The following is a 27,655-nucleotide window of genomic DNA, read 5'->3' as shown; positions in this document are numbered from 1 at the left end:
CAGCTCACAATTTTTCAGTCATTTACAGACATGTCAATTCTGGTGCCACCAGGGGCCCTTGAGGCAGGAAAGCTGCAGACCTGAGCTTAAACGACTCCAGCAACTCCTCTCCCAGCAATAAATCGATTTGAGAGGATCAAGAAAAGCAATATAAAGTGCACCCCCCAAGCTGAAAGAGGTAGTGGTTTGAGCTACGTTTGGTTGTGCTGCCTGTTATCGCAGAGTGCTGCTCTTTCCCAGCACAAGCAAAGGTCTTGGAAAGAAGAGCTGGGGCTTAGCCTTTGTGTCCCAGGTTATGCAGGAGGTCTTGGTCCAGCTGGAGGTCCCCTTGGAGTCTTCATCAATAAGAGCATGTACAGCATGGAGGTGGTCTGCTGTATAGCAGCTGGGATGCCACACATGTCACTGCAGTATCCCAGTTCCTGGCATTCCTCCTGGTCTGCTGTCTGGGATCCCATCAGCTATCTGCAGGCTTCTCACCTGTGGAAGTAAAAGAAAAGCAGCACTGGGGAATACTGGGAACACCTGTAGGAATCCTGCCACTGATGGGAGATCTTAAGTCAGGATTGGATCTCAAAACCTTTTAAAACACAGAGAAACTGAGGTGGAACGGGATCCTCTCCCAGAGACAAACTACAGTCAACATGACACACTGTTAGCAGTGCCCTACAAGAATGCTTATTTCTACAGCTATGAAAAGTGATTAACTGGCCCTGAAGCAGTTTGTATTTTCTCTATTTATGAGCAAAACCTCATGACTCATGTGAATTACAAGGGCGGCTTTCCCAAACTTTTCTGCTGAATCTTCTGTAAAATTTACCTTTTTGTGGTGGAAAACTGACAAATTACCAGCTCAAATCTGGGTCCATATCTACTGGGCTGCTGCTTCCCTGGAAGCTCAGGATGCTTTGTCAGAGCTATATATGACAGCCTCAGCTGGATCTGAGACTGGATCTGAGATAGGAAAAAATTTAGGCGTACCATTTAAGAAAACATCCTCCACATAAGAAAACAGCAACCAGCTGTAAGTTTTCAGATAGGATTTCTGATGGGCTTATGGATGAGCCCAGCAGAGCTCGTGCTGTGGAGTGCTGTCTGGCAAAGACCTTTTTGTGAAGTCCTTTGGCTGTGCAACAACTGAAAAGCCACTGAAGGATGCTTCAGGTAAGGGGCTTGGAAAATTTGCATTTCGAATTATTATGTAGCCTAGTAAAGGCATCCTAAAATGACAGATGAATTGCTGTAAGATGTGGGAAAGCCTAAGACGTGCCGGAGAGGTACAGGTAGATATATGTAATCACAGAGCTCTGGAAGCTGGCTACTTTTGCTCCATCTTACAGCTTTTGCTAGTTTTAGGATCTTCCACCTTGGATGCATGAATACCCAGTAACATCTTTGATTTAGGGACAAGATTCTTCATTGCAGGACATGTGGCCAAACACCCTGCTGACATGACACCGCTTCATGGATTAAGCACCTAAAACTGAGAATAAAGTGCCTTGAACCCCACTAGGACATTGGAAACACCGAACTGGACTTTTTGAGACTTTTTGTTTAAGATACAAGGTAGAGCATGGGAACAATAAACGTCATTACAAAACCCACAGGTCTATAGAACATGCGGCTCCTGCAGCCCCCTGGTGACCAGTAGCACCAGCTGGGTATCACCCACAGCACACACGTGGCTCGCATGCTCTTCCATCCTCTTTAATTTGCCACAAGTGGCCCAGCCAGCCACCACAGCCTGCCTGCGCAGGTACGCCTGGCGAGGTGGAGCTTGTCTGCTCCGATACCCCAGTACCCTGTGGCCCAGCTGAGGAACTACTGCTGTGCGGAGATACCTCCAGCTGGGACTGGGGCTGCTGAGCAGCCTGAGATGGGCAACCATAGCCTCTCCGGTGTCTGATAGGAAATGCCTCCCACAAGAGTGAAGCTGTGGCTGATGGCACCACGCTTGGTCCATAGACTGCCTTGTGTGGCTGAGACCCTGCACTACTGACCCCTTAGGTCTCTCCTCACCCCTGTGACTGTCCCTGTTTTGCTAAAACTGTAAAAACTCACCAGGACACTATATTGGGTTTGTGTGGCAAGGATTTGGTAGTGGGGGGGCTGCAGTGGGGGCTTCAGTGAGGAGCTGCCAGAAGGTTCCCCCGTGTCCGACAGAGCCCACACCAGCCGGCTCCCAGCCGGACCCGCCGCTGGCCAAGGCTGAGCCCAGCGGTGACAGCGGCAGCACCTCAGGGGTGACGGATTTAAGAATAAGGGGGAAAACCTGCAGCGGGAGAGAGGAGTGAGGCTGTGTGAGAGCAGCAGCCCTGCAGCCCCCCGGGCCGGGGCAGGAGGAGGCAGGAGGGGCTCCAGGTGCTGCAGCAGATCCCCCCCGGCAGCCCGTGATGAAGCCCACGGTGAGGCAGGTGTGCCCCCAGCCCATGGAGCCCACGGGGAGCAGATCCCCGCTCCCAGCCCATGCAGGACCCCACGCTGGGGCAGGGCAGGGTGTGAGGACCCTCCCCATGAGGGGGAAGCAGCAGCAGTGACAGCGTGTGAGGGACTGGCCGCAGCCCCAGCCCCGTCCTGCGCTGCCCAGGGCGTGGGGAGAGACATCGGGAGTAAAGTTGAGCCTGGGATGATGAGAGGAGTGGGGGAATGTGTTTGAAGATTTTGTTTTATTTTCTCATCATCCTTCTGTGTTTTGATTGGTAATAAATTCAATTCCATTTTTCGCCAAGTCGAGTCAGTTTTGCCTGTGATGGTGATGAGCCAGTGATCTCTCCCTGTCCTTATCTCGACTCGCGAGCCATTTGTTACATTTTCTCTCCCCTGTCCAGCTGAGGAGGGAGTGATGGAGTGGCTTTGGTGGTCACCTGGCACCCAGCCAGGGCCAACCCACCACAGAAACAAACCCCAAACTCATCCACTGATGACACACTCCAGTCCTGTCCATCTGCAATATGTCCCCAGTTGGAGCCCACAGATGTAAACACAGATTTCTTCCCCGAGAAAACACACAGACTGGATCAGCCATGAGCATGTCTGCCTTTGACTCCACTCTTGAAATAAGGGAGAAAGGTGGGAGGGAAAAGTACACAGGCTTCTTAAGGATCTGGGAAGGCTTGTTTCAGTTTCCCATATGGTGTATGGGAAGCAGCTGAGCAATGCTGGTTTCCTAACCAGAGGGCCTAAAGAAGCCCCTGATCCCAGAGGAATGGCGTGGAAGGTGGGGGGAGAAGCAATTAGTCTTTGCTATTTTTTTCAAGCTAGTACAGCAGAGTGATTACGGACTTTCCTGAAGCAAGAAGGGTTTTCCTCCCAGACCAGCAGTGGCTGGAGGGCTCACTTTTTCCAGGTCTGAAGGAGGGTTCACAATTCTGCACATGCGATGGCTCTGATTACACCAGCCTTCTTTCACTTATTGCCTTAAAACCGATGTGAAAGGCCAAAGAGGCTGGGCGGAGGGGATCATTTGCCTGTGGGGGAACGAGGAGGTGATGGCTACAAGATGCAAAGAGCATTCATTTCTGGGCTTAGCACTTCAAAATATCTCCAGACTCAGCTCAAACTTTCCATGGCAGGCCACGATTTCTTCGTGTATCGCAGCCAGATGTAGGTGGGTAGGGACCTCTGGAGACCTCTAGCCTAACCGCCTTGGCTGCAGCACAGCTGGGTCACACTGCACTGCTAAACCAGAAGCGTTAACTGGTTTTATTCCCCCAGCATGGAGATTAGCTGCCTCCTCTCATGCTTTCCATCTGCAAGCCAGAGCAGGAGCCTGCGCCTACATGGTCACGCAACGAGGGGCAGCCCTCATCCCACCAGCGCTGCCTCAGCAGGCTGGGCACGCCACGGCCACAGCCATTCTGGAGGTGGGCTCACCATCCCGGAGGGTCCAGGTCCCAATCGTTCAGTGAAGCCTGCCAAGGAGCCAGGGGTCACTCACTTGCCTGAGCTAGGACAGGGACACAGCTAAGACTTTGCAGGTGGCTTTACCTGCTCTCTGCTCTGGCATCTGATTTTCTAAAGCACACAAAAAGGCCACCAGAAGCAGCAACCGCCAGTCCAGAGGGAAGTCTAGCAGAGCCTGCAAGAGTGTGACTGTGCCACCTCCACAGCTCTCCAAGCAAGCAGCCCTGGGGGAGGATGAGAAAGAAGGAAACCTCTGGTGCTGCTCCAGCGGCAGGACCGAAGCTGCTGGAAGCTTGGAGCAGGTGCTGTGGGAAGTGAGGAAGGGACGGCTGAGGGAGCTCTGCCCTGAGCTGATGAGGTCAACAGATGGTCACAGGAATTACATGAAATGGGTGGAGAATTAGCACTGAGCCAAGAAAGGCGAATAAGGCCCCTGAGTGGTATCATTACTTCTGAGGAATCACTGGTGAAAGACGGGCTTTGTTCTTACCTTGCTGACACCAGCATGACATGGTTGATCTTGTCGTGGAAGAAGAATTAGGCTGAATGGTAAAAAGCACCTGCAGGTTCAGATATAAATCAAGCACAAGCAGGCCTGGTGTGCAGCACAAAAGGCTGCATCCTCAACTTTTTCTGGAAGTCTACGCAACTTCTCACTGTGATCATCTTGTCAGCTAAAATCCCACCAGATACAGCATGGATTTTTGCAGGCCAAAGGACAAGAAAGAAACTCTGTGAATTTCCATTGCATTATCTGTAGCCCTTACCTCAAGTCAGTGACAATGTCCTGCAAGTCACTGAGATGAATAAAATACCAAAGCAGATATTCTATTTCTGTATCTGTAGCTATATATTCCAACTATCCATAGATGATGACAAAGGTGCGCAATTGAATAAGATGGAAGAGCTAGCAGGAGATGTGGAGTTGAGGGCCCCATAGAGACGTGGAGAACCTGGCTGGCAGCTTTTTGTCACTTCCCTCTGTCCTGCAGCATGTCCCTCAGAGGAAACGAGGGATGGCTGCACACATCTCTGGTGCTGGCCTAGCGAGCAGGTCCAGCCTCACTGCCTGCTGGGTGACGGGCTGGGTAGCACCAGAGGTACTGGCGTTGCACCCACACAGAAAGCGGAGGTGGAGTTCTCTCTCCACAACTTCTCATTGGCAAGGACATTCTGCACTACTCATGGTCAGGCACTGCTGCAGCGGTGGAGAAGGAGCGTGAAAACTGTAATCAGCCTCTGCAGAGATTGTATCATCTGCTAATAATTCATCTTCAGTACAGAACAGTAAAAGGTGACTGGTCAGCAGAAAGTCTGGGGGAGTCCTGAGGACTTGCTCCAATGTGAAAGTATCTCAGAGACTAGAATCCATCATTTTGTAAAATGGAGCAATAGCAGGAATACAAAATTGCCAAAGTGCAACTAAAAGATAGATGCCAGCTGAAGCAGCACATTGATCGCAGCAGCCAAGGCGGGCGGGAGCAGGAGAGGTGCTGCAAGTCAATCCCCGGCAGCAGCAGCTACCTGCTCTTGAAACGCGGTCTAGGTGCTGCAAAGACCCCTGAATGCAGAGCCCAGCACAAGGTCACAGCTGGGGCCAGGGATGTCCCTGGAGCAGGGAGGCCTCTCCAAACCAGACCCATCCCCGCTGGAGGAGAAGGGTCCTGACACTACACGGGGAAGGAGTGAAGGGGCTGAGGCAGGAGCACCAGGGCCGTGGTGGGCCCTGGGCTGGGCTGGGTGCAGACCCGGCAAAGGCTCTGCTGGCAGCTGGGTGCTGGGGCAGCAGTGCACCCACACCCAGCCGCACAGCCATGTCCTATTAGGCAGGCACATTCCGGGTGGGAAGTGGCTTGGCAGCAGCTGCGCTGCTCACGCCACCCCCTCCGCGCCCAGCCAAGCACAGGCATCTGGAAAAAACGATGGTCGATGGCTTTGCCCTTCCAGAGACAAGCAACTGTTGGCGCTTCCAGTACCTGATCTGTTGCTGTGGCTGGACAACCATAAAGCTGCTGACACTCCGACAAAAGTTGGCATTATGTGCAGCTCTTGGCAGCTCGTTGCATGATTGCCAAAATTCTAATAGGAAAAAACACAGCAGCTTTAAAGGTCTGCAAAGATAAAAGGACAAGTGCTGGACAGATCTCTCCCAGGCAGCTGGTGGGACAAGAATGATGCTCCTGCCTCACACAAGGCTCCCCAGCTGCTGTGAGCGCCAGGCCGCAGGGCAGCGTGCACTTAGCGCAAGGCGCAGCCATGGCTCAGGATCCCCAGCCTCTCCCGCCCCATGGCAAGGCCTGCTGGCAGCTTCACAAGCTTCCCAGTAGCTCTGGAACTTCCCATTACCTTTGTGCCACAGCCATAGCAGCTGGCAGAGGGAGCAGGACCCCAGCACACTGGTTCCACTTGAATAACTAAGGCAGGTCTTTGGGGTAATGCAGGGCTCCCCTCTCTAGGGCTGGTCAAGCCACCCCATCTTTCTGCAAATCAACTTCTACCGCAGCAATCAGGAGGTAATGCGAGATGTACAGCCATGACCGTCCACACAAGCTGTCTGAAATATTTTTAAACGCTTTTATTTACAGTGCTAGTTGAAAACAATATATATATTTATATCTATCATCCTCGTGATGTCTGTGCCATAGAAAATGCTGTGGCTGTATCGCCTTTAATTTACAAAAACTGGTCACAAGAAAATCTGAAGGGAAAAAAAATGGAATTGAAAGTTTGGTCCCCAATTGTTTCTCTCTTGATTTCTTTTAAAAAAGCCTCCAAATTAGAAAAATATGCAATTCAGGTGAAATTCATATATAAAAACAACCCTTATCTTCTGAAAAATTCACGAGGGCCAGCTTGCTGTCATGTAAACTTGGGGAAAAAAAAAGCAAGCTTAAAATAAATTCTGTATCCATGTATGGTTTAACAGAACCATTATTTGCTTGTAATAATTCTTTTTTCTTTGTCTCTCAGGGTTCAGTGGGAAAGCAGATGAGAGGACGCCTAGAACTGGAAAATGCACCGTGAGATGTGTGCCCGCAGCCTCCTGGACTCAGGGAGGACCTCTGACAGCAGTACGCCTGGGGAGCAGAAGCCATCAAGAATCTCATTTGCACTAGTGACAAAAAAAGGGGGGCAAGCGGGAAGGGGAGGACGGGTGCCGGCTGCAGGAGGAGCCTGGCACACAGGCCTGGTAAGGGGACATACTGGGCCAGAGGAAACGACGAGATTCTTGAGGGGAGAGGATCCCTTGTCAGTGGGGCACAGCGGAAGGGATGGGGGGACTGGAATAGTTTCAGCTGAGGGATGTCACAGGTAGGCGAGGAGGAAACTGCTGTCTTCTCTGTTTGAGAGCATTTCTAATCTTCCCTCATCTGAGATTGTGTGAAGCCGGAGGCTAACGGACAGTGCAAGCACAGGCTGGAATGGAGGAGAAGAGATGGACGGAACAGAGGAGATGGGAGGGGAGGACTCAAGCTGAAGACCCGTTTTCTGTCTTCTGTCTCTTTGGATCCACTTCATCCTACACAGGACACAGGGGGTGGGGGGTAGGGAAAAAAAAAAAAAAAAAAAAAAAAAAAAAAAAAAGGCTTGCCATCAGCCACCACACCAAGGTACATCCTTTCTCCACAAAGTTCTTACTGCTGCTCTTTCCTCCACGTGGAAATCTGTTTGGCCCACCCTAGGCCCACTCCTCTTTGAAGCAACCCTGACTGCCTGACAACTGTCCTGCTGACTGTCATGGTTAAGACCCGGACAGCTCCATTGGGAGGGGCTCCCACGCTGTTCCTTTTGGGAGGTGTACAAAGCCCTGGCTGACGTCACTTCAGGGGTCAATGCCCAGCATCATCTCAAGCACCCTGACTCTCAAACGCTCAGCACTGACTGCTAGCGGAGGGACCTAGATCCTACCGTGAGCCCACAGGGGGTTATTATCCCCTTGCCACAACAGATTTGTTTACCCATCTGCTGCTGAAGCAACTAGACCCGAGGCCGATTTGATATTCAGCAGCAGCATCCACATGGATTTGACCAGCACATAGCAGGTAACCTAATCCTTTCTCACTGTCGTTTACTCTCACACCATCACTCACCTCTTCCTCCTCTGCAGATCGTTTTTCTGCATGACCATCCTGCTCTTGCCCATTCTCGTCTCCTTCTAAGCAGAAGGAAGAGAGGAAGTAATTTTTGGAAGTAGCATTTAAGGGAACATAGTCACACAGTCAGAGGGCTCAGAGAAGGAAATTCCCTCCCTGATCTGCTACTCCCCCACAGCCCGATTCCTCCCCATTCTCCCTATACCAATTACTCCTACCTTCATCCTCATCACCACCTTCTTCATCCACGTCATCAGGATTCTCTTCCTCATCTTCTTCAGCTCCATTTTCTTCATCCTGAACGAAACAAATTGGTCAGAGCAGATACTGGCACCAGGGTGACACTTCCATGTGCTCTTTGGTGCAAGTGCAAGAGCAGAGCTCCAGCTACTTCAGACTCCATCCTCAGACATGCACCAAGTGGTCTCTGCAGTGTTACCAAGACCAGTTATTCCCACCATCCCAGCTGAAACCCTCCTCCCAACCATCCTTCTTCACAAAACCAATTTTTCCAGTCCCTGCCCACCAATACGAACTCCCCTTAGCTTCCAAGGCTTACAACCCCGACAAGCTGCAGCCATTCCATCCCAACAAACAGAACATCTCTCTGGCTACAGGCTAATGATTTAGCCTGTGCTCGTAGTACACCTGCTTCCTGATCCCTTCTGACCTTCACCAGTCTGTCCATTTCCTCACTGTTCCTTCCCCTCACCTTCTTCAACTTACACTCCTCACGCACCTCAGGGTACTTCACCGGGTGCAGCACCACATCTCCTGTGCCACTTTCTCCTAACTCCTCCTTGCTCGTCTCCACTCCCTTCTTTGATCTTTTTTCTTCTCACTGGGCCATGCCCAGTCCTTCAAGGCTCATTCTCCGTAATTATCCTATAGCTCGCTCTTCATTTGCCTCTCTCCCTTGTGAGCTCCCTGGGCCTGCCCCCCTTCTTAATCTCCCGTACTTCTTTAGTGTTCATTACCCAGAGCGAGCCTGGCTAACCATCTCATATAACACCCCTAAATTTATCCCTCAGAAGGGCCTCACCTCTACTACCTCCTTCTTCTTTTCTTTGTGAACCGTTTTTTCCTCAAGTTTGTCCTTCTTTTCTTTCATTTCCTATTTGTGAGGTGAGGGGGAAAAAAAATAATTCCAGTGGTCAATGGCAAGAAAAGACTGGAATGCTTGAACAAAGAGGGTTTAGAGGAGACACAGAATAAAACATATTAGGTGTTAAATCCGCCCGCCCTAGCAAAAAAAAAAAAAAAAAAAAAAAAAAAAAGGAGCGAAAACACGTCAGACCTACTTTTAGACCACACACATATGGAAACCAGCAGTACGGAAGAGTCTTAATTTTTTTTTTTTTTTTTAAAAAAGAACCTTGTCCGTAGGATCGAGGCGTTTCCCCCCCTCCCTCCCCAAGGCCCACACTTTGTGTCCACAGTACTTTTCGCCCGGGGTTCCGCCGCCGTTAAACCGTTCTCTTAACGGCTGCCGGCCCCGAGGGGAGACCGGCCGGCGCGTAACCCGCGCTGCGCACGACCGCAACGCGCGCGCCGCCCGGCCAATGGGGGAGGCGGGGGCGGGGCGGGGGGCGCGCGGGGAGCGCGCCCCCCGCCCCGCCCCCGCCCCCCCATTGGCCGGGCGGCGCGAGGAGCCCGCGAGCGCCCCCCCACCATTGGCCAGACGCCGCGAAAAGGGCCAACGAGCGCCCCCCTGCGGTCGGGCACCTCAAAGACCGCGCTGCCGTTCCGCCACCCACCCCCGGTGAGGTGAGCGGGGCCGCTGTTCCCCGTTCCCCGTCGGGACCGGACCTGCTGGCGAGGGGCCGGGGGGGTGGCTGGGGGCGTGGGGTGGGTGTCTCACCTTAGCGCTCAGCTCCGCCGGCGCCTCCTCGACGCGTTTTTCCGACATCCTGACCCGGGTTGCGAAGGGAAGAGGCTGGTGGGAACCGTGTGAGGGGGCCCCGCGAGGGGGGAAAAGCGGTCAGCAAAGTCCCGGCGGTCCGGAGGCAGCAGGCTCCCGCCCCGGGGGCCAAAGTACCAGGGTCTCCCGCGGTGGGGGGATACGCCGGGGAAGGGGATTTATACACCGCTCGGTGACGAGGGAAGGAGGGACCTGCAGAGGGAGGGGAGAGGGACGGGAGGCGGAGGAGGGAGGGGAGAGGGACGGGCTGCGCCGCGGGGAGCCCGGCCGGCAGAACAATGTGCGCTCGCCGCTCCACCACAGCCGGCGCAGCGCCCGGCAGCGGGGGCACACGGCAGCCCCCACCCGGCCCGTCGAGGCAAGACGGGGGCGCGAAGCCCACAAGCCCCGCTCTTCCCGCCGAGCCGCCACACCAAGGCACTGCCCCAGGGACCCCAGCCCTTTGCCAGCCGCCCCTGCAGCACAGCCCAGGGAGGCGGAGGGGGACAGCCGCCCGTACAGCCTTGCCGTCCCTTCAGGAGGAACCCGCGGTGGGCGAGGAGCTGTTGTGCGGGTCCGTGTGGGTGGGCAGCGCTGGCGACGGCCGGGCTCACGCGGCCTCCTGCCTGGAATTTTCCACTCCAGCTGCCGACCCGCCTTCCCTCCCGCTGGAAGAGCTCCCGGCGGCGGGGCCCCTCCCTCCCTGCAGCCCGGCCCCAGCTAGCCCGCCCCCCCCCCTCTCTGCGGCCCGGCCCCAGCCACCACCCACCCCCACCCCCCCTTCCCCTCCGCTAGGCCCCGCGCGGGAACGCGCTGAGTGGGGGCGGGAGCGAGGCTGCTTTTCCCGCGCTCTGCCCGCGGCGGCGAGGGGCGGGGGAGCGGAGGTTTAGGCAGTGCATCCCGCTTCCCCATATAAGGAGGGAACTAATGGCTAGACGCCTGATTGGGCCATTCAAATGAGACGTCTGCCTGGCAACAGGTTTACTATTGGCTGCCGGCGGTAGGCTGGCTGGTGGGGGTGGGGGGCCCAGAGAGCGTTGCTGCAGGGAGGCGGGAGGGGCCCCTGGCACGTGGGGCGGTGGGGCCGGCGGGCGAGGGCCTGAGGCGGCGGCGAGCGGCGGCGGGGCCGTGGTGCGCCGCGGGTGGCTGCCCGCTCCCTGGCTGCCCCTCTGCGGGGCTGGGGCTGTGCTGGCGGCCGGGGCGCCTGGTGAGGCTAGAGGTCTGTCTGGAGGCAGCGCCGCTCCGCCGCTTCAGGTGGGGGAGAGCCCTCGGAGGCGAGGGAGGCCGCTGCCCGCAGCCCTGTGTGGTGCGACACGGCGGGTGTTGGGGCTGGGCCTGCCCCCCGGCCCGGTGCCGCGGCGGATGGCCGTGCCCCGTTGGCGCTCGGCCCGGCGGCGGCTCGGCTGGGCAGCGTGCGGCGGCCAACACTGACCCCTGCCGCCTGCCGCAGCGCTGCGCCCGGGAAGGCGGGCTCTGCCGGTGCCTCCGGGCAGGGGGCGGCCCGCCCAGGGCCACTGGCCGGCGCTCAGTCTGCCTTTAAGCCGAAGGCCTTTCAGCAGAACGGCAGGTTGTGTCTTGCAGCTGCAGGGGATTTGTGGTTAACCGAACAGATGTGCTTCAGAGCGTTGTTTATCAGCCTGGGCAGACGGGGATGACTAAATTCCCTTTACCTTTCCCTGAAGATTTGTATTGTCACACTCTTAGTCACAGGCAAGTGCAAAAAATTCTGCATGCATTTGCAAGCCTACTTACAAAACCGAGCCTGCAAGTGAGTATGTATGGATGTACACAGCCATTCTCACAGGTACAAGGCAAGGTTATTAATCCATCTGGTTGGAAAATGTATTTAGGTGTGTCAGCCCTTCTTGTCCTGATACAAACTCAGTAAACCTCCATGTGAAGTCAGGATCCAGACCTTGAGTTTAATCAAATGTGTTTCAGTTTGAGCATTTAATAGAAAAAGTGGTTGGTACTTGTGGAACAGAGAAGGCAATAAGTACACATCTCCTGAAGTAAAGTATGAAAGAGATTGGATAAATTATATCTGTGTGACAGGGAGGCAGGAGATCCCCACCTTGTCGTCTCATCTCCTCTGCAGCTACAGCTGCTTCTCTCATGATCTGACTAATTTATATTCTTCCTAGCTACACATAGTGCCTGCCCCAAAGAAATTGTCATGTAACCCAGACACGCTGATCTAGACTAGTACCAAAATAACAAATCATGAAAATGTATGCATTAATTATTTCCTGCCCCCTTCCCGTTTCACAAAGCCCCTCTGGCCAACTTCACAGGTCTAGCTGCTATCAACATTCAAGTCCTGGTTTGGTTCAGGTACCCTTCTTTCATCCTTCTCTTGTATGAGAAGAAAATCATAATTTCTGGAGCTACACGCGAAAGGGAGAGCTAAAACCCCCCCATATTATAAAGTGGCCAGATGTTGTTCCTCTCTGCTTTTGCTTGTCAGAAGATGCATGGCTCTATCTGCTGTTCCCTTCACCAGTTCAGGTTTTTTACCCTTTCTTAAGCGTGCTCAACTGTTGAAAATGCAGAACAGTACCAACACGCGTCCCTTGGCAGAGACATTTTCACATTAATGCACAAGCAGGCCTTGACACACCATCCTAGATAGGAGAAAGTGGGAATTATATTTGGTGATGTTGCTGTGCTCCAGCTTCTTGTTGACACAGACGGCACACCTATGGATGCAAACAGACAGGCACCTCTTTGTGGAAGGGAAGCATGTTTCCAGCAACCTGTGGGATGGGGCTGTTTGGTCAGCTCTACAAACTGGTGTGCCACCTGTCCCTTCCCCCCTTAGCATCTGCAGTGTGCAGCCTCACATTTTGCTTTCCACACTCCCCACCATATCTGTCTCTGTGATTTTTGCCTCCTCTGTTGCTTCTCAGCTTCTGCCTTCTAACTGTATCCTTGGCAGCATTCTTCCTGCGCCCCTCTTCCTGGCTTCTCTTTGCAACATCCTTTATCCCACGTACAAAATTTGTTTCACATCCCCCCTTCATTTTCCACGTGTCCTGTTTTGCCCAGCATGCCTATATCAGCTATGTTTTTTCCCTTAAATCTGATGTGAAACTCTTCTTCATACCTTGTGACATGCCTGTTTCTGCATCCCAGCTCTTCCTGCCCTTCAGATCCCGATGGTGAGTCTCTTGGCTTCTAGCACGCAGCTGCTTTGCTCAAGCCCTGAGGGCATCTCTGAATTGTCTCACCTAACTCTTCCCTGTGTCTTCTGCTCCTCCTTCTGATTTGTGCTACTCTGCATTTCATCTGCTGGATCAATTTGTGGCTTTTCTCTGCGCTCTTCTCCCATCTGTGTTTTTCCTTTTGTTGCAAATGCGAGTGTACTTACTGCACGGTCTGCAGATGCGAGTCCCTTTTCAGTATGTTCTGTAATCTTTGCCTGAAGTGGCTTTGCCAACTCAGCAGAATATATTCCATCCTTTTTGGAGTCTTATGTCCTTAGACAGTATGAGGGAGGTGCAGAAGTTAGATTATGCATCATTTTTTGGGAAGATAGATGCTGTGCACGTCTGTCTGTAGCCTGGGCATTGATATGAATGCAGTTTGCTCTGTACAATAAGTGCCAGTTTTTGTGCTGTACCCTGTTTGTGCTTTGTGTTTATGCAGGTGCGTGCATGTATTTAGATGCAGTACATACCTCTTTGTGTACAGTGGTGATATTTTCTCTCCGTTACATGTGTTTTACTTTTGTGAGTACAGAACGTATGGTGCTTTTCTACTGAGGCATGTGTTAAGCTTGCAGGTGTGTGTCTTCGTAAGTGAGCATGTGCTTGCACGTGTGTCTGGGCTTTCATGCGTGGTACGTAGTCTTCTGCTTGTAGCATATGCAGGGTGCATGCACCTAGAAGCAGATGCTTATGCTTTTTGTTTTAATACCTTGCTAGACTTGTCACTGTGTTCTCTTGGGGGATGTGGGGGCTTTTATTTATGTTGAAGGCTGAACTAACTCTGAGCAAAAGAAAAACACAATACTGGGTATTTCAAGAATTTTATTTGGTGAACTAACTCGTAAGTGGTTCCAAAACTCCTCCAAACTGTTTTGCTGAACAGCAAAAGAGCAGAAGGTTGTGTATTTGCATTAACGTTTCTTAGATTTACATAAATTCAGACACAGAGGGCTCTCTTTCCTTTCACTTACAGTGAAACTAGCAAAATCTCAGTGTGTTGGAGGGTACATGTTTGAATGCATTTATGTATTTAATCCACACTATTCATCTTCTGGTCCTGCATCCATTAAAAAATACAGGCAGATAATTAGTTTTGTTCTTCTTTCATGATGCTGTATATCCTGAAGTCAAGAGGAAATACCCAAGAATTCAACCACCAGCCAACTTTGCATTGGGAAATGGCTTCCTGAGAGGCAACACATTTGAATAAGCACTGCGGAGGGCTGGGAAGCAGGGTAGGTAACATGGCAAGAGGAAGCAAGAGGAGTAGAAGGGAGTGACGAGGGGTGACACAGCCTGTGAGAAGATTGGAAAGAGGAGGGAGATTTTCAGTCATGATTTCTGTGAACCTCTCTTTGCTAACACAGCACAGATGGAGGTCGTGGTTCTCACTCACAGTGCGACAGACACATTCTTAACACAAGCAAAATAATCTGAAAGTAATTGCTGCTGCGCAGTGCAAGCTGCAGCCACCACAAGCTGGCTCTAGCATCCCAAATACAAATTGTTACGTTTGAGGATCAAATCAGAGCTGTCCTTCACGCAGGGTGCCCTTCATCTGAGGTCAGAGTTAGTTGTTGGGTGAGGATTATGTAAAAGGCACAGACGAAGAGAACCAATGAGGAAATGGCAGTGGGTAGCTCTGACTTCTGTTAACGAGGATTTCTTTGTCTTACAGGCGTCCACAGGGGCCCTGGAACATTTGGACGCATTAAGAAGCTGTTTCTGTCTTCCTGGCCAAAATGATCAGTCCCTGGAAGCAGCAGGTAACAAGGCATGATTTTTCAGTGTACTGTTTGTTTACCTTCATCACGTGATGCTCAGTTTACTTTTAAAATGCTTCCGCTGTGGCTGCCCCTTTGGCTGACCGCACGCGAAGGGCAATGGGGATGCTGGGGGGAGGCTGCCTGGCAGCAGCCGGCAGTAGGCGGGAGAAGGTGGAGTTGAGGGCAGCAGTGCCATTCATCCTTCTTCCATTTTGCCCTTCACTTGCCTTCTCCCGGCTGCCTGCTGAGCTCCTTCTTCCTCCCCTTCCCCCCCATCTTCCACCGCCTCCAGCACAACTTGGGCAGCTTAAAAAAAGGAAAGGAAGGAAACGGAGAGATGTAGTTAATGGCTTTTATTCATGACGAATACAGAAGCAACCTGAGTATAGAGAATGTGACTGGAGCAAGATGGGAGTCTTGCTTTTCCCTCGCACCCCCACGTGCTTCGTTATTCTAACCCAGAAAACGGCCATCCCCTCAGTGCGCGTTAGACACAACGTGCCGAGCACTATACAGAAACCTCTGTCCTACAAATAGCACAGTAACACAGTGTCTGCATTCCTCAGAACTGTGGGCTTGTCCACGTTCCAGAAAAAGGTTGCATTTCCAATTCCTCCTTCCAGGGTCTCACCCAGCACTTGCCACCAGCGCAATTCTTTGCAAGCTGGATTCCCTCAAGATTTGCTGAACTGGTAGTACCACTGGGAACGTAGTCTTGGGTAACACAGGTTCACCAAGCATAAGGACTGCCTGCGAGGCTACAGAAATACCCCATGAGCCCCACAGCCTCAGCCCCCAGTCTCAGCAACACAGCCCTTTGTGTCACCGGCCACTTGCAGAGGAGCAGCATTAGGGACAGAAAAAGGATCTGCAAAGCAGTATTTGTTCCAGACTCCATTCTGTTCCTTCCCTGTCCCTCTTGTTTGGAAGGCAGCAATGCCTGACTTAGCATATGGGAAAAACTGAGGGAGTCCTATCATCTCTAGGACATTCCAGGAGTGGGAGGATCACTGGTATCTGGGGGACAGCCAGTTGTTTTATCCCAGCTCTGGGGAAAAAAAAGAAAACAAAAAAAAAAAGAAGAAGAAAAAAAAAAGAGAGATACTTATTTTCTTGCCCAAGAACCTCTTTACCTGCCTTTGAGTCCTGCCACGCGAGGTCAGCTGCCACACACTAATCAAACACCAGGAGAGCCTGAAAGCAAAAGGAAAACATACTGGACAGGAAAGGCTTTCCAGACCAGAGGTCTCTGAGGGATGATTCAGGGTTGCAAAAGCAGTGGCAGGGAGGCTGAGGCAGCGTTAGCAGAGGCTCTGTATGAACTTCAGTGCTCACAGAGAAGCTCCAAGCTGGTGGCAGGAGAGTGTTCCAGCACTCCCGAAGGAGTGCTGCCCGAGGTCTGTCACCACTGCACCCATGCTCTGCCCGTAGGATGTCTCCACCTCGCCGTCCTGCACCATTGTGCTCTCCACAGCTTCTAGGTTGTGGGTGTTAGTTTCAGCCTCCGTGGAACGCACTTACTAGACACAGGGACACCTGAAGTGCCTTCTGCGTGCACGCAGGCACGGGACTCTGGTGAGAAGTCACCTTTCTGGACACCGTGCGGCTTTGAGACCTGCTGTAGCAAGAAGCATTGCCAAATCCCCTGTGCATCCCCCCGCGTAAACCGCGCTGCCAGGTCATTTTCCTCGGTCAGACTCCAAATTCCAAGGACATGGCTCCTGCCGCAACCCAGGAGTTTGATTTCTCAACCGCATCTTGCAACCTGCCTATTTCCAGTCCTCTGGCAGGGGTTTGGTCTGGCTCCCGCACATAGTGGGCAGGGTACAGCAGTCAGCAACCCCCCCAAGGAAGCGTGTCCAGTCCCCAGCCCGCTGTCCATCCAGCAGAGCCGGCGGTAGTGGGAGGCAGCCAGCGCTCCCCAGGGACGGTGACACAGGCTGTCACCCACGGATTTGTGGGGGTTCCCCTGCACACCGAGTACCTGTGCAGCTGCCCGGGGTCCAGCGGCAACCCGCAGCTGACTGATGGCACACCCTCCCCGCTCCTGCCAGGCCGAGCACCCCGGTGCAAATGCTGCCGGTGCTCTCGGTATGGGCAATCTGTCGGTACGCCCGATGCGCTGGCACCGCGCAGGATGCCTGGGCCGGGTGCTGTCACTGCAGCGGCCCAAGCACGGCTGCGGGCTCGGACCGCTGGGTTGTGGCTACTGCGAGCTGCCAGGTGGCAACCTCCATCTCTGCGGTACCTGTCCCCTGGCCGGTGCCCCGCTCCCTCTCGCCTCCGGTTTACCGAGGCCAGCAGCACCCCCGGTGCCTGTCGGGCACCACCTCTGCCCGGGGAACAGCGGCCCCTGTGAGTGGGGCGCGTTTGCAGCGGCCGGGCCGGGGCCGGGCCCCCTCCCGGGGCGTTCTGTACGGGGCGGCCCCCGGGGCTGCGGGCCGGTCCCTGGGCTCCGGGGGCTGCGAGGGTGGCAGTCTCCGGCCACCCGCGGCGCGGCGGGGAGCGGCTGCCGCCAGGGGGCGCTGTGCTGAGCGGCCCCGGCCGGGCTACAGGGTGACGCCGGCGAGGGGCGGTGCCCCAGCCGCGCGCGGGGCGCATGCGCGGGGCGAGCCGGCTGGGGCGGGCGGGGCGCAGGGCGAGCGCGGTACCGGGCCGCGATGGCCGCGGAGGCGTGAGCGTCCCGACGTGCTGCTGCCGCGGAACCGGAGGGGCAGCGCCCGCCGCTCGGCACCCACCGGCGCGCCGGCAGGCAGGGCACGGGGCGGGGCGGGGCGGGGCGGGCGGGGGCGCGAGGGCCGCGGCGGGGGGGGCGCGGCCTGGGGCGGCCGTCACCTGCCCGGAACGGGGCCGCTGCCCGCGCTCACCCCTCTCTCCCCCGCAGAGGCCGCCCCCGCCCGAGGGAAGCATGTTCCGGCTGATGAGGGATGGCGAGCCGGAGGACCCCATGTTTGCCATGTGAGTCGGGCCGGGCGTCCGCCGGGGGGGGCTGCGGCACAGAGCCGGGGGCGTGGGGGGGCCGGTATGGCCGGCCTTCCCCCCGGGGCTGGCCGGGGGCGCCTGGGCCGCGGGGGCAGCGCGGCGGCTGCCGGGGGAGCGTGCGGGGGGGGGGGGGGTCGGGCAGCGCAGGGAATAACCTGGTTCGCGTTGGGCTGATTCCTGCAGTGAGGAGCCTGGCCGTGCAGGAAGGCGTAATTAAGTAAAGTAGGCCGAAAGGCTTTGCAGCTGGCTGAGGAAGAGGGGGCTGGCGTACCTGACCTTTTTCTTCGGGGTAGGATTTGGGTTTTTTTCTTACGCAAAGTAGGATTTCAGTTCAGACAGATAAAATCAGCTGTTCCCTCCGGTGCTTGTTGCTGTTCTGCACAGGAAATCGTTACTGGAGCTGGAGAAGACTGCTAAAGGAGTTGTCAAGTTGTAAGGAGCTAAGTAAAGAGAAGACAACAAGAACTTTTGAAATAGGAGTTTTGGAACCTAACAAAGGTCACGATGGGATTCCCTGTACTGAACATCTTTGATTCTGGCCACAGTCCAGAAATTGGATGCTATTGATAAGTTTTGGCAGCAAAACTAAGTTGGCAGTTCTTGCCAAAGCGGATGAGGAATAGACAGTAATACCTTGAGAATTTGATTATGTTAATAAGCATGGCGCTGCTAGAAACTTGGTGGAATTAATTTATGTGGAAGAATAAAGTCTGGTTTTTGCTTATAAAATTGGTAATAAGCAGGAATTTGACCAGCTCTAAACAGATTAGCAGGAGAGGAGACCTTGAGGCCCCAGTTAGTCACAGAATGACTGCTCTCATTGATGTGGCAGGTATGAGTCTAGCCTTTGTTATGGGATGCATTTCCAGTAGAGACAGAAAAGTATTGGTTTGTAGTAGGTGCTTTTGTGATCTCAGGGGTATTCTAGGCAGCTGAGGTTATTCATGCTCAAGAAGGGTAAGCACAGACTCTTAAGATGTGCAGAGTAATGCTGTGGTATTTCCTTGATTTTTTTTTTTTACTGCATCTGCTGTATTCCCTGACAGTTTGTCCTTATTCTTCTTTTTTCCCTTCCTTGCTCCCCCACCATGTGTGAATGCGTATAGCCCTCAAAGTAGAGGTTGCAAAAGAAGGAAAAGAAAGGAAGGAAAACCAGTTAGGGACCCCAGTTACTGTTACCTTTCCCTCAACTCTGCAAAAGCTGCATGTGGTCTCAAGCTCTTAGCAGGCGTACACATAACATGTAGCCAAATAGCAGGTGAAGATTACTTGGGGCAGAGGGTTGTCACAGGGTGTCAGGCCATACGGTCCTCTCTGGAGGTTTCAGTCTTGGATTTGAGTGTGTGTGTCTGCGTGTGCGTCTGCGTGTGTGTCACGGTTTAACCCTGGCCAGCAGCTAAGCACTGCACAGCTGCTTGCTCACTTTGCGTGTGTCAGGATGGGGGAAAGAATCAGAAGAGTAAAAGTGGGAAAACTTGTGGGCTGAGATAAAGACAGTTTAACAGGTAAAGCAAAAGCCGCATGCACAAGCAAAGCAAAACAAGGAATTCATTCACCACTTCCCTTTGGCAGGCAGGTGCTCAGCCGTCGCCAGGACAGCAGGGCTGCATCATGTTTAACGGTTGGGAGGACAAATGGCATCACTCGAATGTCACCCCCTTCCTCCGTCTTCCTCCAGTTTATATACTGAGCATGACATCATGTGGTGAGGAATATCCCTTTGCCCAGTTGGGGTCAGCTGTCCTGACTGTGTCCCCTCCCAATTTCTTGTGCCCCTCCAGGCCTCTTCCCTGAGAAACTGAAAAGACCTTGACTTAGTGTAAACATTACCCAGCAACAACTAAAACCATCCACGTGCTATTAGCATTATTCTTGCACCAAATCCAAAACACAGCACTGCACCAGCTACTGAGAAGAAAAACAACTCTATCCCAGCTGAAACCAGGGCAATGTGTGTGTGGAGGGGTGAGAGGATGGTATCTAGGATCACATGCTCTCTGGTCCCATTAAGTGCAGACCTCTATTTGCAGCTGGGAGAGTCTTCATGCACCTCCCTGCAAAACAAAGAACTGCTCTTCTAGAAGGGTTTGATTGTTTAGCAGAGCTGTTGATGTAAAGGGGTTTGATGGCACAAGAGGAAATGAGTATGAAAGGGTGGTACCTGGGCTGTGGATCTGAGAAGCAGCTTTCATTTGTTAGGGCGGTGAGGTTGTGGAGTGCCTCAGCCATGCTTGGCCCTAAAGCGTTAGTGGGAGCAGAACACCAAACTGTCTAAATAGATACCGGTTAGTGCCTGAGAGGAATTCTGTGGTAGAATACCTTCTATTGCAAGAAATAAGATGGGATTCAGAGGTCCCTTCCAGCCCCAAGGATCACCATAAGCAACAGTGAGTTCTTGGGATTCTGGATTTTCAGCTTGAAAAAGAATGTACGGTTACATAAGAGACACTCAAAGTCAGAACGGGTGGGTTATGTGGGGCTTTGTCTTCTGTCATCCCTTCCTCACCATTGTTCTCCTGATCTTTCCGAAAGGGACCCTTTTGCCATCCACCGGCAGCACATGAACCGCATGCTTTCTGGAAGTTTCGGGTTCGGCCCGCTCCTTGGCATCACTGATGGGACCACGCCTGGGGCTCGCCAGGCTGGCCGTAGGATGCAGGTAAGTGAGGCGCTGAGTACAGGACAGCGTTTCTTGAACTGCCTTGTTAGCTCCTGTCTGCTGCCGTTACTGGCATGGCGCATCCCTTGCCGTCGCACGCTTGGTGGGTGCAGAATTAATCTCTAATAAAACAGTGGGTTTGCTTGTCCTTTTCTTTACTTTGCGTGCATTAATACATGGAACGCAACTGTGTTCTGGGTTGAATGGGGGGAAGGGAAGAAATAAGTGCTATTTCTCAAGGAGTTAAATCAACGTAACTGGGGGAAACTTATGAGCATTGCCCTCTGTCTGGTTTGCTAGAGGTGATATGGTTTGAACTGCCATGGGTCTGCGGGGCAGTTCCTTCATCTGTCTGTCGGGCCTGAGTGTTCCCAGTTCTGTTTCTGAGAAGTATGAGGGTGTTCTGAGGAGGATCTTGGTGTCTGGTTGTTGGAAGGTCATTCTCTGTTCTGTTTTTCTGTTGTCCTGGCAGGCAGGAGCTGTTTCACCCTTTGGGATGCTCGGCATGGTAAGTTCTCTGTTTTTCTCCATCAGATCAGAGGCTTTCCAAGTAGTGGCTCCACGCTGAGATTCATCAGCAGTGCGTGCAACCAGTGCTAAAATGTAGCCATCTGTGAGCAAGACCATCTATCCTAAGGGGTAGTGAGGGTGGGAGGGTGTGAAGAGACCAGAATGAGCTCTGGATTTATACGCAGTACAGAAGAGGGTATTGAACCGAAACTGGAGGCAGCTGGTTTCTCTTGGACCTCATTGAGTTGCTGTATGACTTCAGGCCTTCCCCTTGTTTCCCCTCTAATGTTTTAATCTAGGCGGTGAGCTGTTTTGGAGGAGAGATTCTAACTGTTTATATGGGGAGGTTGTATTTGCACCTTGACCAGAGAAGACCCCTAAAGCTGTCATAGCACAATATTTCATAGGAATTGGGACAGTTAATACTCAGGAAGAGCAGATAGTCTTTTAATAACCTCGTATGTCTGAAAAGAAGCAGTGGATCTGTTTGGAGGTAATAGAGGAACTGTGACGTGAGGAAGAGACTTGGCCATCAGTAGGCAGAGGTGATTATTGAACCCCCTTTGCCAGGGGTGGCGGATGGAGAAGCCAGCTGAATGCTTCAACTGAACAGGACTGGAATGAGAATGGCTGTGTGTATGTGAGAACGCCGTGCTTGGAGTGTGCTGATCTCCGTCAACTACTAAAATAATGCAGTGGAAATAGGTTATTCCAGATCCAGCAACTTTAGCTGCCTTGCTCTGCAGGATTGCCTTGGTGAAAGAGACTACGCGTCCTGGAATTATCGTAGCTCAGAGAAGGATTAATAAGAGTACAAACAGATAGACTTCAAAGGATAACATTGCGTGTGAGCACTGCTCTGCTGGAAACGAGAACAAGAAGCTACTCAAGGAAACAAAAAAATCAGCAAGTTTAAATGGACATAGTAATTTTGTTTACACATTGCACAATTAACCTGTGAGACCTGCTGGCCCGGTATATTGCTGTAGCCTTTAGGTTTACAGGATTAAAAAGTCGAGTGTTTGTAGGGAAAATAAGAAAACTTCTAATTATGTTAGAAAGAACACAATCAATGGAAACTTCCTTGCAGTTTAAATTACGAGTTGACAGTGATGAGGTGAAAACGTGCTTGAAGGATGACTGTCTTATGGTTTAGATCACTGTTAGTGCACATCTGAGATTTCTTCTCTTAGCTTTGCTGAGCGCCTCAACTCGCAAGCCCCAGTGCATTGGGAGTCAGACCCAAACGAAAAGAACAACCTTTGCCATATCCAGAGATCTGAAGAGCCAGAACACTTGAGCAACCCAACCTGAGAGAATGCAGAGGACAGCAACCCCAAATCCTGTCTGTTTGGGGCAGGGGATTCTGCACTACTGAAAGAAAGGGAAAATAGCAAGGTTTTTCTTCCTAGGCAGCAGGTTTTTGTCCCTTGCAGACAGTTTTTTGTTCGTTCCTCCTGTATCTTTCCAAACTGACTATTCTTGTATTCTCTTTTTATCAGGCAGGTGGCTTTATAGATATGTTTGGGATGATGAACGACATGATTGGAAACATGGTAAGAACCCTCCCGTAAACCAGTCTGTATTGAGAGGAGTGCTCCTGCCATCGTCCCCTCTGTCTCCATCTTACTGTGCCGCTTTGCTGTGGGCTGTGCTCAAGCTGCTGTCAGCCTTGCTCCGTGACCAGGAATCGGTGATTGAGACCTCGCTCCTGAGGCGTACCCTCTGAGAGCAGGGAGGGGAGGTGGGTGAGGAAGGAAGTGTGGGGGTAGGCTTGCTTAGCAAGAAACAAGAATTAATTTAACAGGAAGATGGATTCTCCAGAAAGATGGACCCACGGGGATTATATTCCTCCTATTGTAATTTCTTCCTGCTTCACTGTAGGGAGGGAGAATTAACTGCCATCTCTTCTTCCCTCCCTTTCCTTCTTTATACCATTCCCCATTTCTTCTTGCAGGAGCATATGACAAGTGGTGCTAACTGCCAGACATTTACCTCCTCAACTGTCATCTCCTATTCCAACCTGGGTGATGGACCCAAAGTGTATCAGGAGACCTCAGAGATGCGTTCAGCACCTGGCGGGGTAAGGAGGAGGCTGCAGTGTGCCTTCCCAGCGCGAGGCTGCTGGGTTTGCTGTGGGTGGATAGACTTCGCTTGGTGGCTCAGTGCCGGCCACCCACAGCACTGCTGCTTTGCAGTCACTTGCAGTTCGAGGAGCACGCTGTGACTCACTGAACCATGCTGAGGGCCACTGGGAGGGGATGGGAAGCACTGGGAGGGGATGGGAAGCACTGGGAGTGGGGGAATCCATTTTTCCCCTCTTCATTATGTTGGTGTCTGACATGCTGGGAGTGGTGGCAGTGCAATTTACCGTGGGCAAGAGTCAGAGTGTCTTGCGGGGCTGGGAGAATGAATTGAAATGTTGATCCTACATGGGAATCTGCCCTCAGATCCGCGAGACCAGACGGACCGTAAGGGACTCTGACAGCGGCTTGGAACAAATGTCAATTGGACACCACATCAGGGAGCGGGCCCACATCATGCAGCGGTCCCGGAACCATCGCACGGGTGACCAGGAGGAGAGGCAGGACTACATCAACATGGATGAAAGTGAGTAGCGCCCTTGTCCTCCTCCCAGCAAAACCAGGCGCCGCTTCCCCACCTCCTCCCCATCTGAGCTTGTTCTTTCCTGACACAGGTGATGCAGCCGCATTCGATGACGAGTGGAGGCGAGAGACGTCCCGGTTCCGGCCGCAGCGGGGGCTGGAATACCGGCGTCACGAAGGCAGCAGCGGCCGTCGGGCTGAAGGGACTCGCCTTGCGATCCAGGGCCCTGAGGATTCTCCCTCTAGACAGTCCCGTCGGTATGACTGGTGAACTCAGAGCAGACCTGGTGGGGGGTGCAGCGTGGCCACCCCCAAATCTACCTACACGCTCTTGTAAGTCTTAACGAGCTCTTTACCTCGTCTTCTGCTGTGCAGTTGCCTCTTAGCCGCAGGATTACTTTCTTTCATTGCCCCAGTCTTGCCTTATTTTGATGTGTTGATTGGAAATGGGTTTTCCCATTTAGTCTAGAGAGCAGGGGAAGATGCAAATTTTGAGAAAATACTCTTCCAACTGGGAAGGTGGAAGCTGTTGAAGTTAGCTTTGTCATCAACAAAGAAAGTGTGGTGTCAGCCTTAACTGATGGTTGAAATGGTATGAAACGATGTAGGATCACAATCTGTAGAGTGTGCTGTCACTGTATAGAACTTAAGAGACCTTTTGCTGTCAATCCAGTCTGAAATCCAAGTAAGTGCTGGTGTCTGCTGTGTTTTGAATAGGGTTCACTTAGGATGTGTTCTAGTGCTTAAAAAGGGACTTTTCCCCCCATTTTTTTTTACATCAGATTTAAACATGTTTATCTGTCTTCTGTGCTGCTTTCTAGCCACTGCTTACTCTCTTTTTATGTTCTCTGTTTCCCTTCCTCCCAGGTACAGACAGTTGAAACTCTGAAGCCCCTTCAAAACACTACTTGGACCCTCCTCAAATTTAGTATTAACCTCCCTCCCACTTAAGAATTGAAACAAAGCAACTAATCTTCTGCATTGCTCTTTTTTGCCCCATTTGGGTGCTGCAGTGGGGCATGGGGAATCTCATGATGTGCAAGGAACGCATTAATTGCCCATTCCCTTTCTGCTCTCCTTTGGTTCTGTTCTTTCTGCCAGTAGTGGTGGGCATGAGGAGCTGCCACCTTGCCTCTTCCATCCTTCCCACTCGTTCTGTGCTGGGTTGGGCTGGTTCTGATGTTTGTGTTTAGTCCCCTGTGAAAGAAATATGAGGGAATTCTGCTGGAACCTTGTGTCGGTCCCCTCACCGGGACAGAGGCTTCGATTCCCCTCCTGCTCCTTGGTGCAGCTGTGGTGAAGCAGAAGGATGTGTGCGTTAGAGAAGGGAGGAGCTGAGCAAAAGCTGGATCAGCCTGTGGGCCCCCTCCCCGACCCCTCTTCAATCAGCTCCCCCACTTTTTTAATTTGTGAAACTTGTAACTAGATGTTTACTGAATAAAGAAACAAACTGTAAAGAATCGTTGGATCCGTCTTTACCTTCAGCTGACCTAATTGTACCTGCTGTGCAATTAAGTAAACGTTTTTTGTATCCTTGGGAAGTTGCTGAGGGAAAACATGGTGTTAAATTGTAAGGCTTTATTTTAGTACAGAAAATAGCCTTATGGCCTTCCCCTGTAGTTACGAAGTGAGATGATGCTCCACATGGAAATGGTGAAAGATGGCCCGAGAACCCACCCTTTGCAAAATACACCTTTTAATTGCTGTAGTTCTGCTGTGCACGCAGGGGAGATGGGTTGGTCTTTCTTGCTGCCTGGTGAGCTGTGCAGCTCTCCAGTGGGCCCCTGGGATTCTGCACGGCCCGGGAATGTTTTCATTATCTCATTATTTCTCTGCAACTGCGGCTGACATTAGAAATTACCTTTTCTTAACTTCTTTGCTATTAGGTGAAACTTGAGCGACGTTGGCAATACAGGACTAGGGAAGATCTCCAAGGTTCTTGGGCCAGTTTCCCGCTCCAGCACGCACCCTTAAATAAACCTTGCCGTTAACTCATTTGGGAGGGAAGGTGGGAAATGGAAGCGTGACTCGCCCTTGGAAGCGGTGTGCCGGGACCTTGCTGCGCACCCCCGTGTTGTAAGTAGGGCGCTAGCAGCGGGACAGACGCCTCGCTGAGATCTGTCTTGCCCTGAAAGAGGGATGCAGAATACAGCCCCCAGAAGCTTGGGGCAGTGGCATGTGCTGTGCCCCTGGTAGGGCCTGGGCTGCGGGCGGGCTCCATCCACGTTCCCCTGCGCCACCTTGCCCCGTAGCAGCCCCCCGCCAGCGCCCTGGCCTTGGGGAGCCAGCTCAGCGCGGGTGCAGGGGTGAGGTCTCCGGCAGCGCGAAGGGACACACCTGGGCTGAGACGGTGAGGTGGATCGGAGGGGGCTGGGCTGGCTGCCCTGGGAGCGGGCTGAGCTTCTGCAAATGCCAGTCGAGGCAGGCCCTGAGGAGAGCGAGGCTGAAGGAAGAGCGACGCAGAACTAAGCGAGGCCGAAGGAGGAGTGACACAGAACAAAGCAGGGCTTGGGAGAGGCTTCATGGAAGACAAGCCATCTTGGGGCTGCCAGACTTCGGAAGGAGGAACTGGAGCGAGAGCAGCCCTCATCTCCGTGGCAGTGTTGAGCTGGCCCGAGGTGTGGGGCCCGATGGTTTGATCCCAGCAACGAACCAGCTGAGCTCAGGAAGGTGCTCAGCGGTGAGATGGTGGTAACCAGCAGCCAAGTCCTGGGCAATCTTTAAGGCAATGTGTGGGAAAGGGCAGGGAGATGGGCACGGGGCGGGGGGATTAATGTGGACCTTCAAGTTGTGAGGATCCCTTCCTCTTTGGGCATGGAATGCCTACCCTTGACCCAGTCCCTAGTCTGTGTACCTGCATTCAGCCTCTGCGCCCCGTTGGGTGCTGCTGTGCTAGCAGGCCTGGGACCCTTGGTGCTCCTCCGCTCTGACGGGGTGGGATTTGCCCGGCTGCTGCACAGCCGTTCCAAGGCGTCGGCCTTCTCCGGCGTGGCATGGCTCTGGTGGTCTGGGTTGATGCAGAAGAGGTTCAGTTCGAGGAGGACCTTGTGTTAAGTCTGGGAAGCAGAGGCAGGAGCCCAGCAGGGACTTTCAGAGATCGCAAACCAAAAAAGTAAGTACGAGAAGTGTATGGGGAGCCTGTCCCAAGCCTACCACGGTACGTTAACCTCTGACTTCGAAAAGCAGGAGGTTTTTTTTCCCCCAAGGAACGGAAGGAACCTCCTTTGACTGCTCCAGTCCCAGGCGGCTGTTCTTCACCTGCTGTCCCGGGTTCTGCTGAAGAAGCCACCTCAGCCACTCCAGGCTGGCACTAACCCAGGCACGATGGTGCTTTTCAGTCAGTGGCTTGAGGGGCTCTGGAGGAGTATGTGAAGGCAAGGAGGAGGGCAGAGCCGTACCCCAGTGGGAGCAAGAAGTGCTGCTGCTGGTGTTTTTTGACAAGTGTCTGCAAGTCGTGCTTGGGGCTCTCCCTTTCGCTGACACCCCGGTTTGATGAGAATTCGCTTACTGATGTAGGTTATCCCATGGAGGAGCACGCAGACAATTGCACGGAGGCAACAAACAGGTACGTGTGTGCAACCTGTGATTTACTGCTCTTCCTCTATCTCCAGACAAGTGGTGAGGAGCTGTAAGTTGCTATTAGCAGGTGCCCGGGGGCATGTATGGCGCCGCTCAAAGTGAGCAGCCTGGGAACAAGAAGACCAGCACAGTCAGAAAGCCCACCTCTGTTACACCACCTTGCTTCGGCATCCAGACCACACCTGCGTCTGCTTTAGTTTTTCCTACTAGTTACATCTCAGGTGCAAAGGTTTCCTGCTAAAAGCAGTTTGGGGCAAGGGGAAGGCCTGGGATGAGTCTCTTGCACTTGAGGTGTCTGTGACACTCTGCCAGCAGGATGCAGTAAGAGCAGGTTGGACGTTCCCAACATGAAAGTCAAGCAGTGCGTATCCAACTCGCCCCTCTGACAGAGGCAAAATCCCTTCTCCTTCCTTCTCCCACAGCCATTACCCTCAAACAGGACCACTG

The 27,655-nt window shown here is 52.9% G+C and overlaps 2 protein-coding genes and 1 long non-coding RNA gene across 4 annotated transcripts; 1 reads left to right on the top strand and 2 right to left on the bottom strand.

Moving 5' to 3' along the window:
* Positions 1 to 6,458: 6,458 nt before the first annotated feature.
* PTMS (parathymosin) lies at positions 6,459 to 10,546 on the bottom strand. Its single transcript, XM_037387661.1, has 5 exons — positions 9,859 to 10,546; positions 9,040 to 9,111; positions 8,216 to 8,294; positions 7,995 to 8,059; positions 6,459 to 7,423 (listed from the first exon to the last, which is right to left on the bottom strand). Exons 1-5 carry the CDS (start codon positions 9,904 to 9,906, stop codon positions 7,373 to 7,375), a joined length of 315 nt encoding a protein of 104 aa, XP_037243558.1. The 5' UTR covers positions 9,907 to 10,546; the 3' UTR covers positions 6,459 to 7,372.
* A 4,262-nt stretch (positions 10,547 to 14,808) lies between these two features.
* Positions 14,809 to 25,089, top strand: MLF2 (myeloid leukemia factor 2). Of its 2 annotated transcripts, none has more exons than XM_037387659.1 (9): positions 14,809 to 14,872; positions 17,757 to 17,830; positions 20,387 to 20,513; positions 20,986 to 21,021; positions 22,526 to 22,579; positions 22,981 to 23,106; positions 23,474 to 23,633; positions 23,722 to 23,962; positions 24,497 to 25,089. In XM_037387659.1, exons 1-8 carry the CDS (start codon positions 14,849 to 14,851, stop codon positions 23,898 to 23,900), a joined length of 780 nt encoding a protein of 259 aa, XP_037243556.1. In that variant the 5' UTR covers positions 14,809 to 14,848; the 3' UTR covers positions 23,901 to 23,962; positions 24,497 to 25,089. The 2 variants fall into 2 exon arrangements, with proteins under 2 accessions (XP_037243556.1, XP_037243555.1); XM_037387658.1 differs by lacking the exon at positions 14,809 to 14,872 and adding an exon at positions 17,483 to 17,624.
* Positions 15,211 to 17,322, bottom strand: LOC119148067. Its single transcript, XR_005104286.1, has 2 exons — positions 16,006 to 17,322; positions 15,211 to 15,920 (listed from the first exon to the last, which is right to left on the bottom strand). It is a non-coding gene; the product is annotated as an uncharacterized LOC119148067 (long non-coding RNA).
* Positions 25,090 to 27,655: the final 2,566 nt, after the last annotated feature.

The sequence above is a fragment of the Falco rusticolus genome, chromosome 5 (assembly GCF_015220075.1).
Source record: "Falco rusticolus isolate bFalRus1 chromosome 5, bFalRus1.pri, whole genome shotgun sequence".
Taxonomy (NCBI): domain Eukaryota; kingdom Metazoa; phylum Chordata; class Aves; order Falconiformes; family Falconidae; genus Falco; species Falco rusticolus.
The sequence above is the reverse complement of the archived record's forward strand: the minus strand, read 5'-3'. Positions and strand labels throughout refer to the sequence as shown.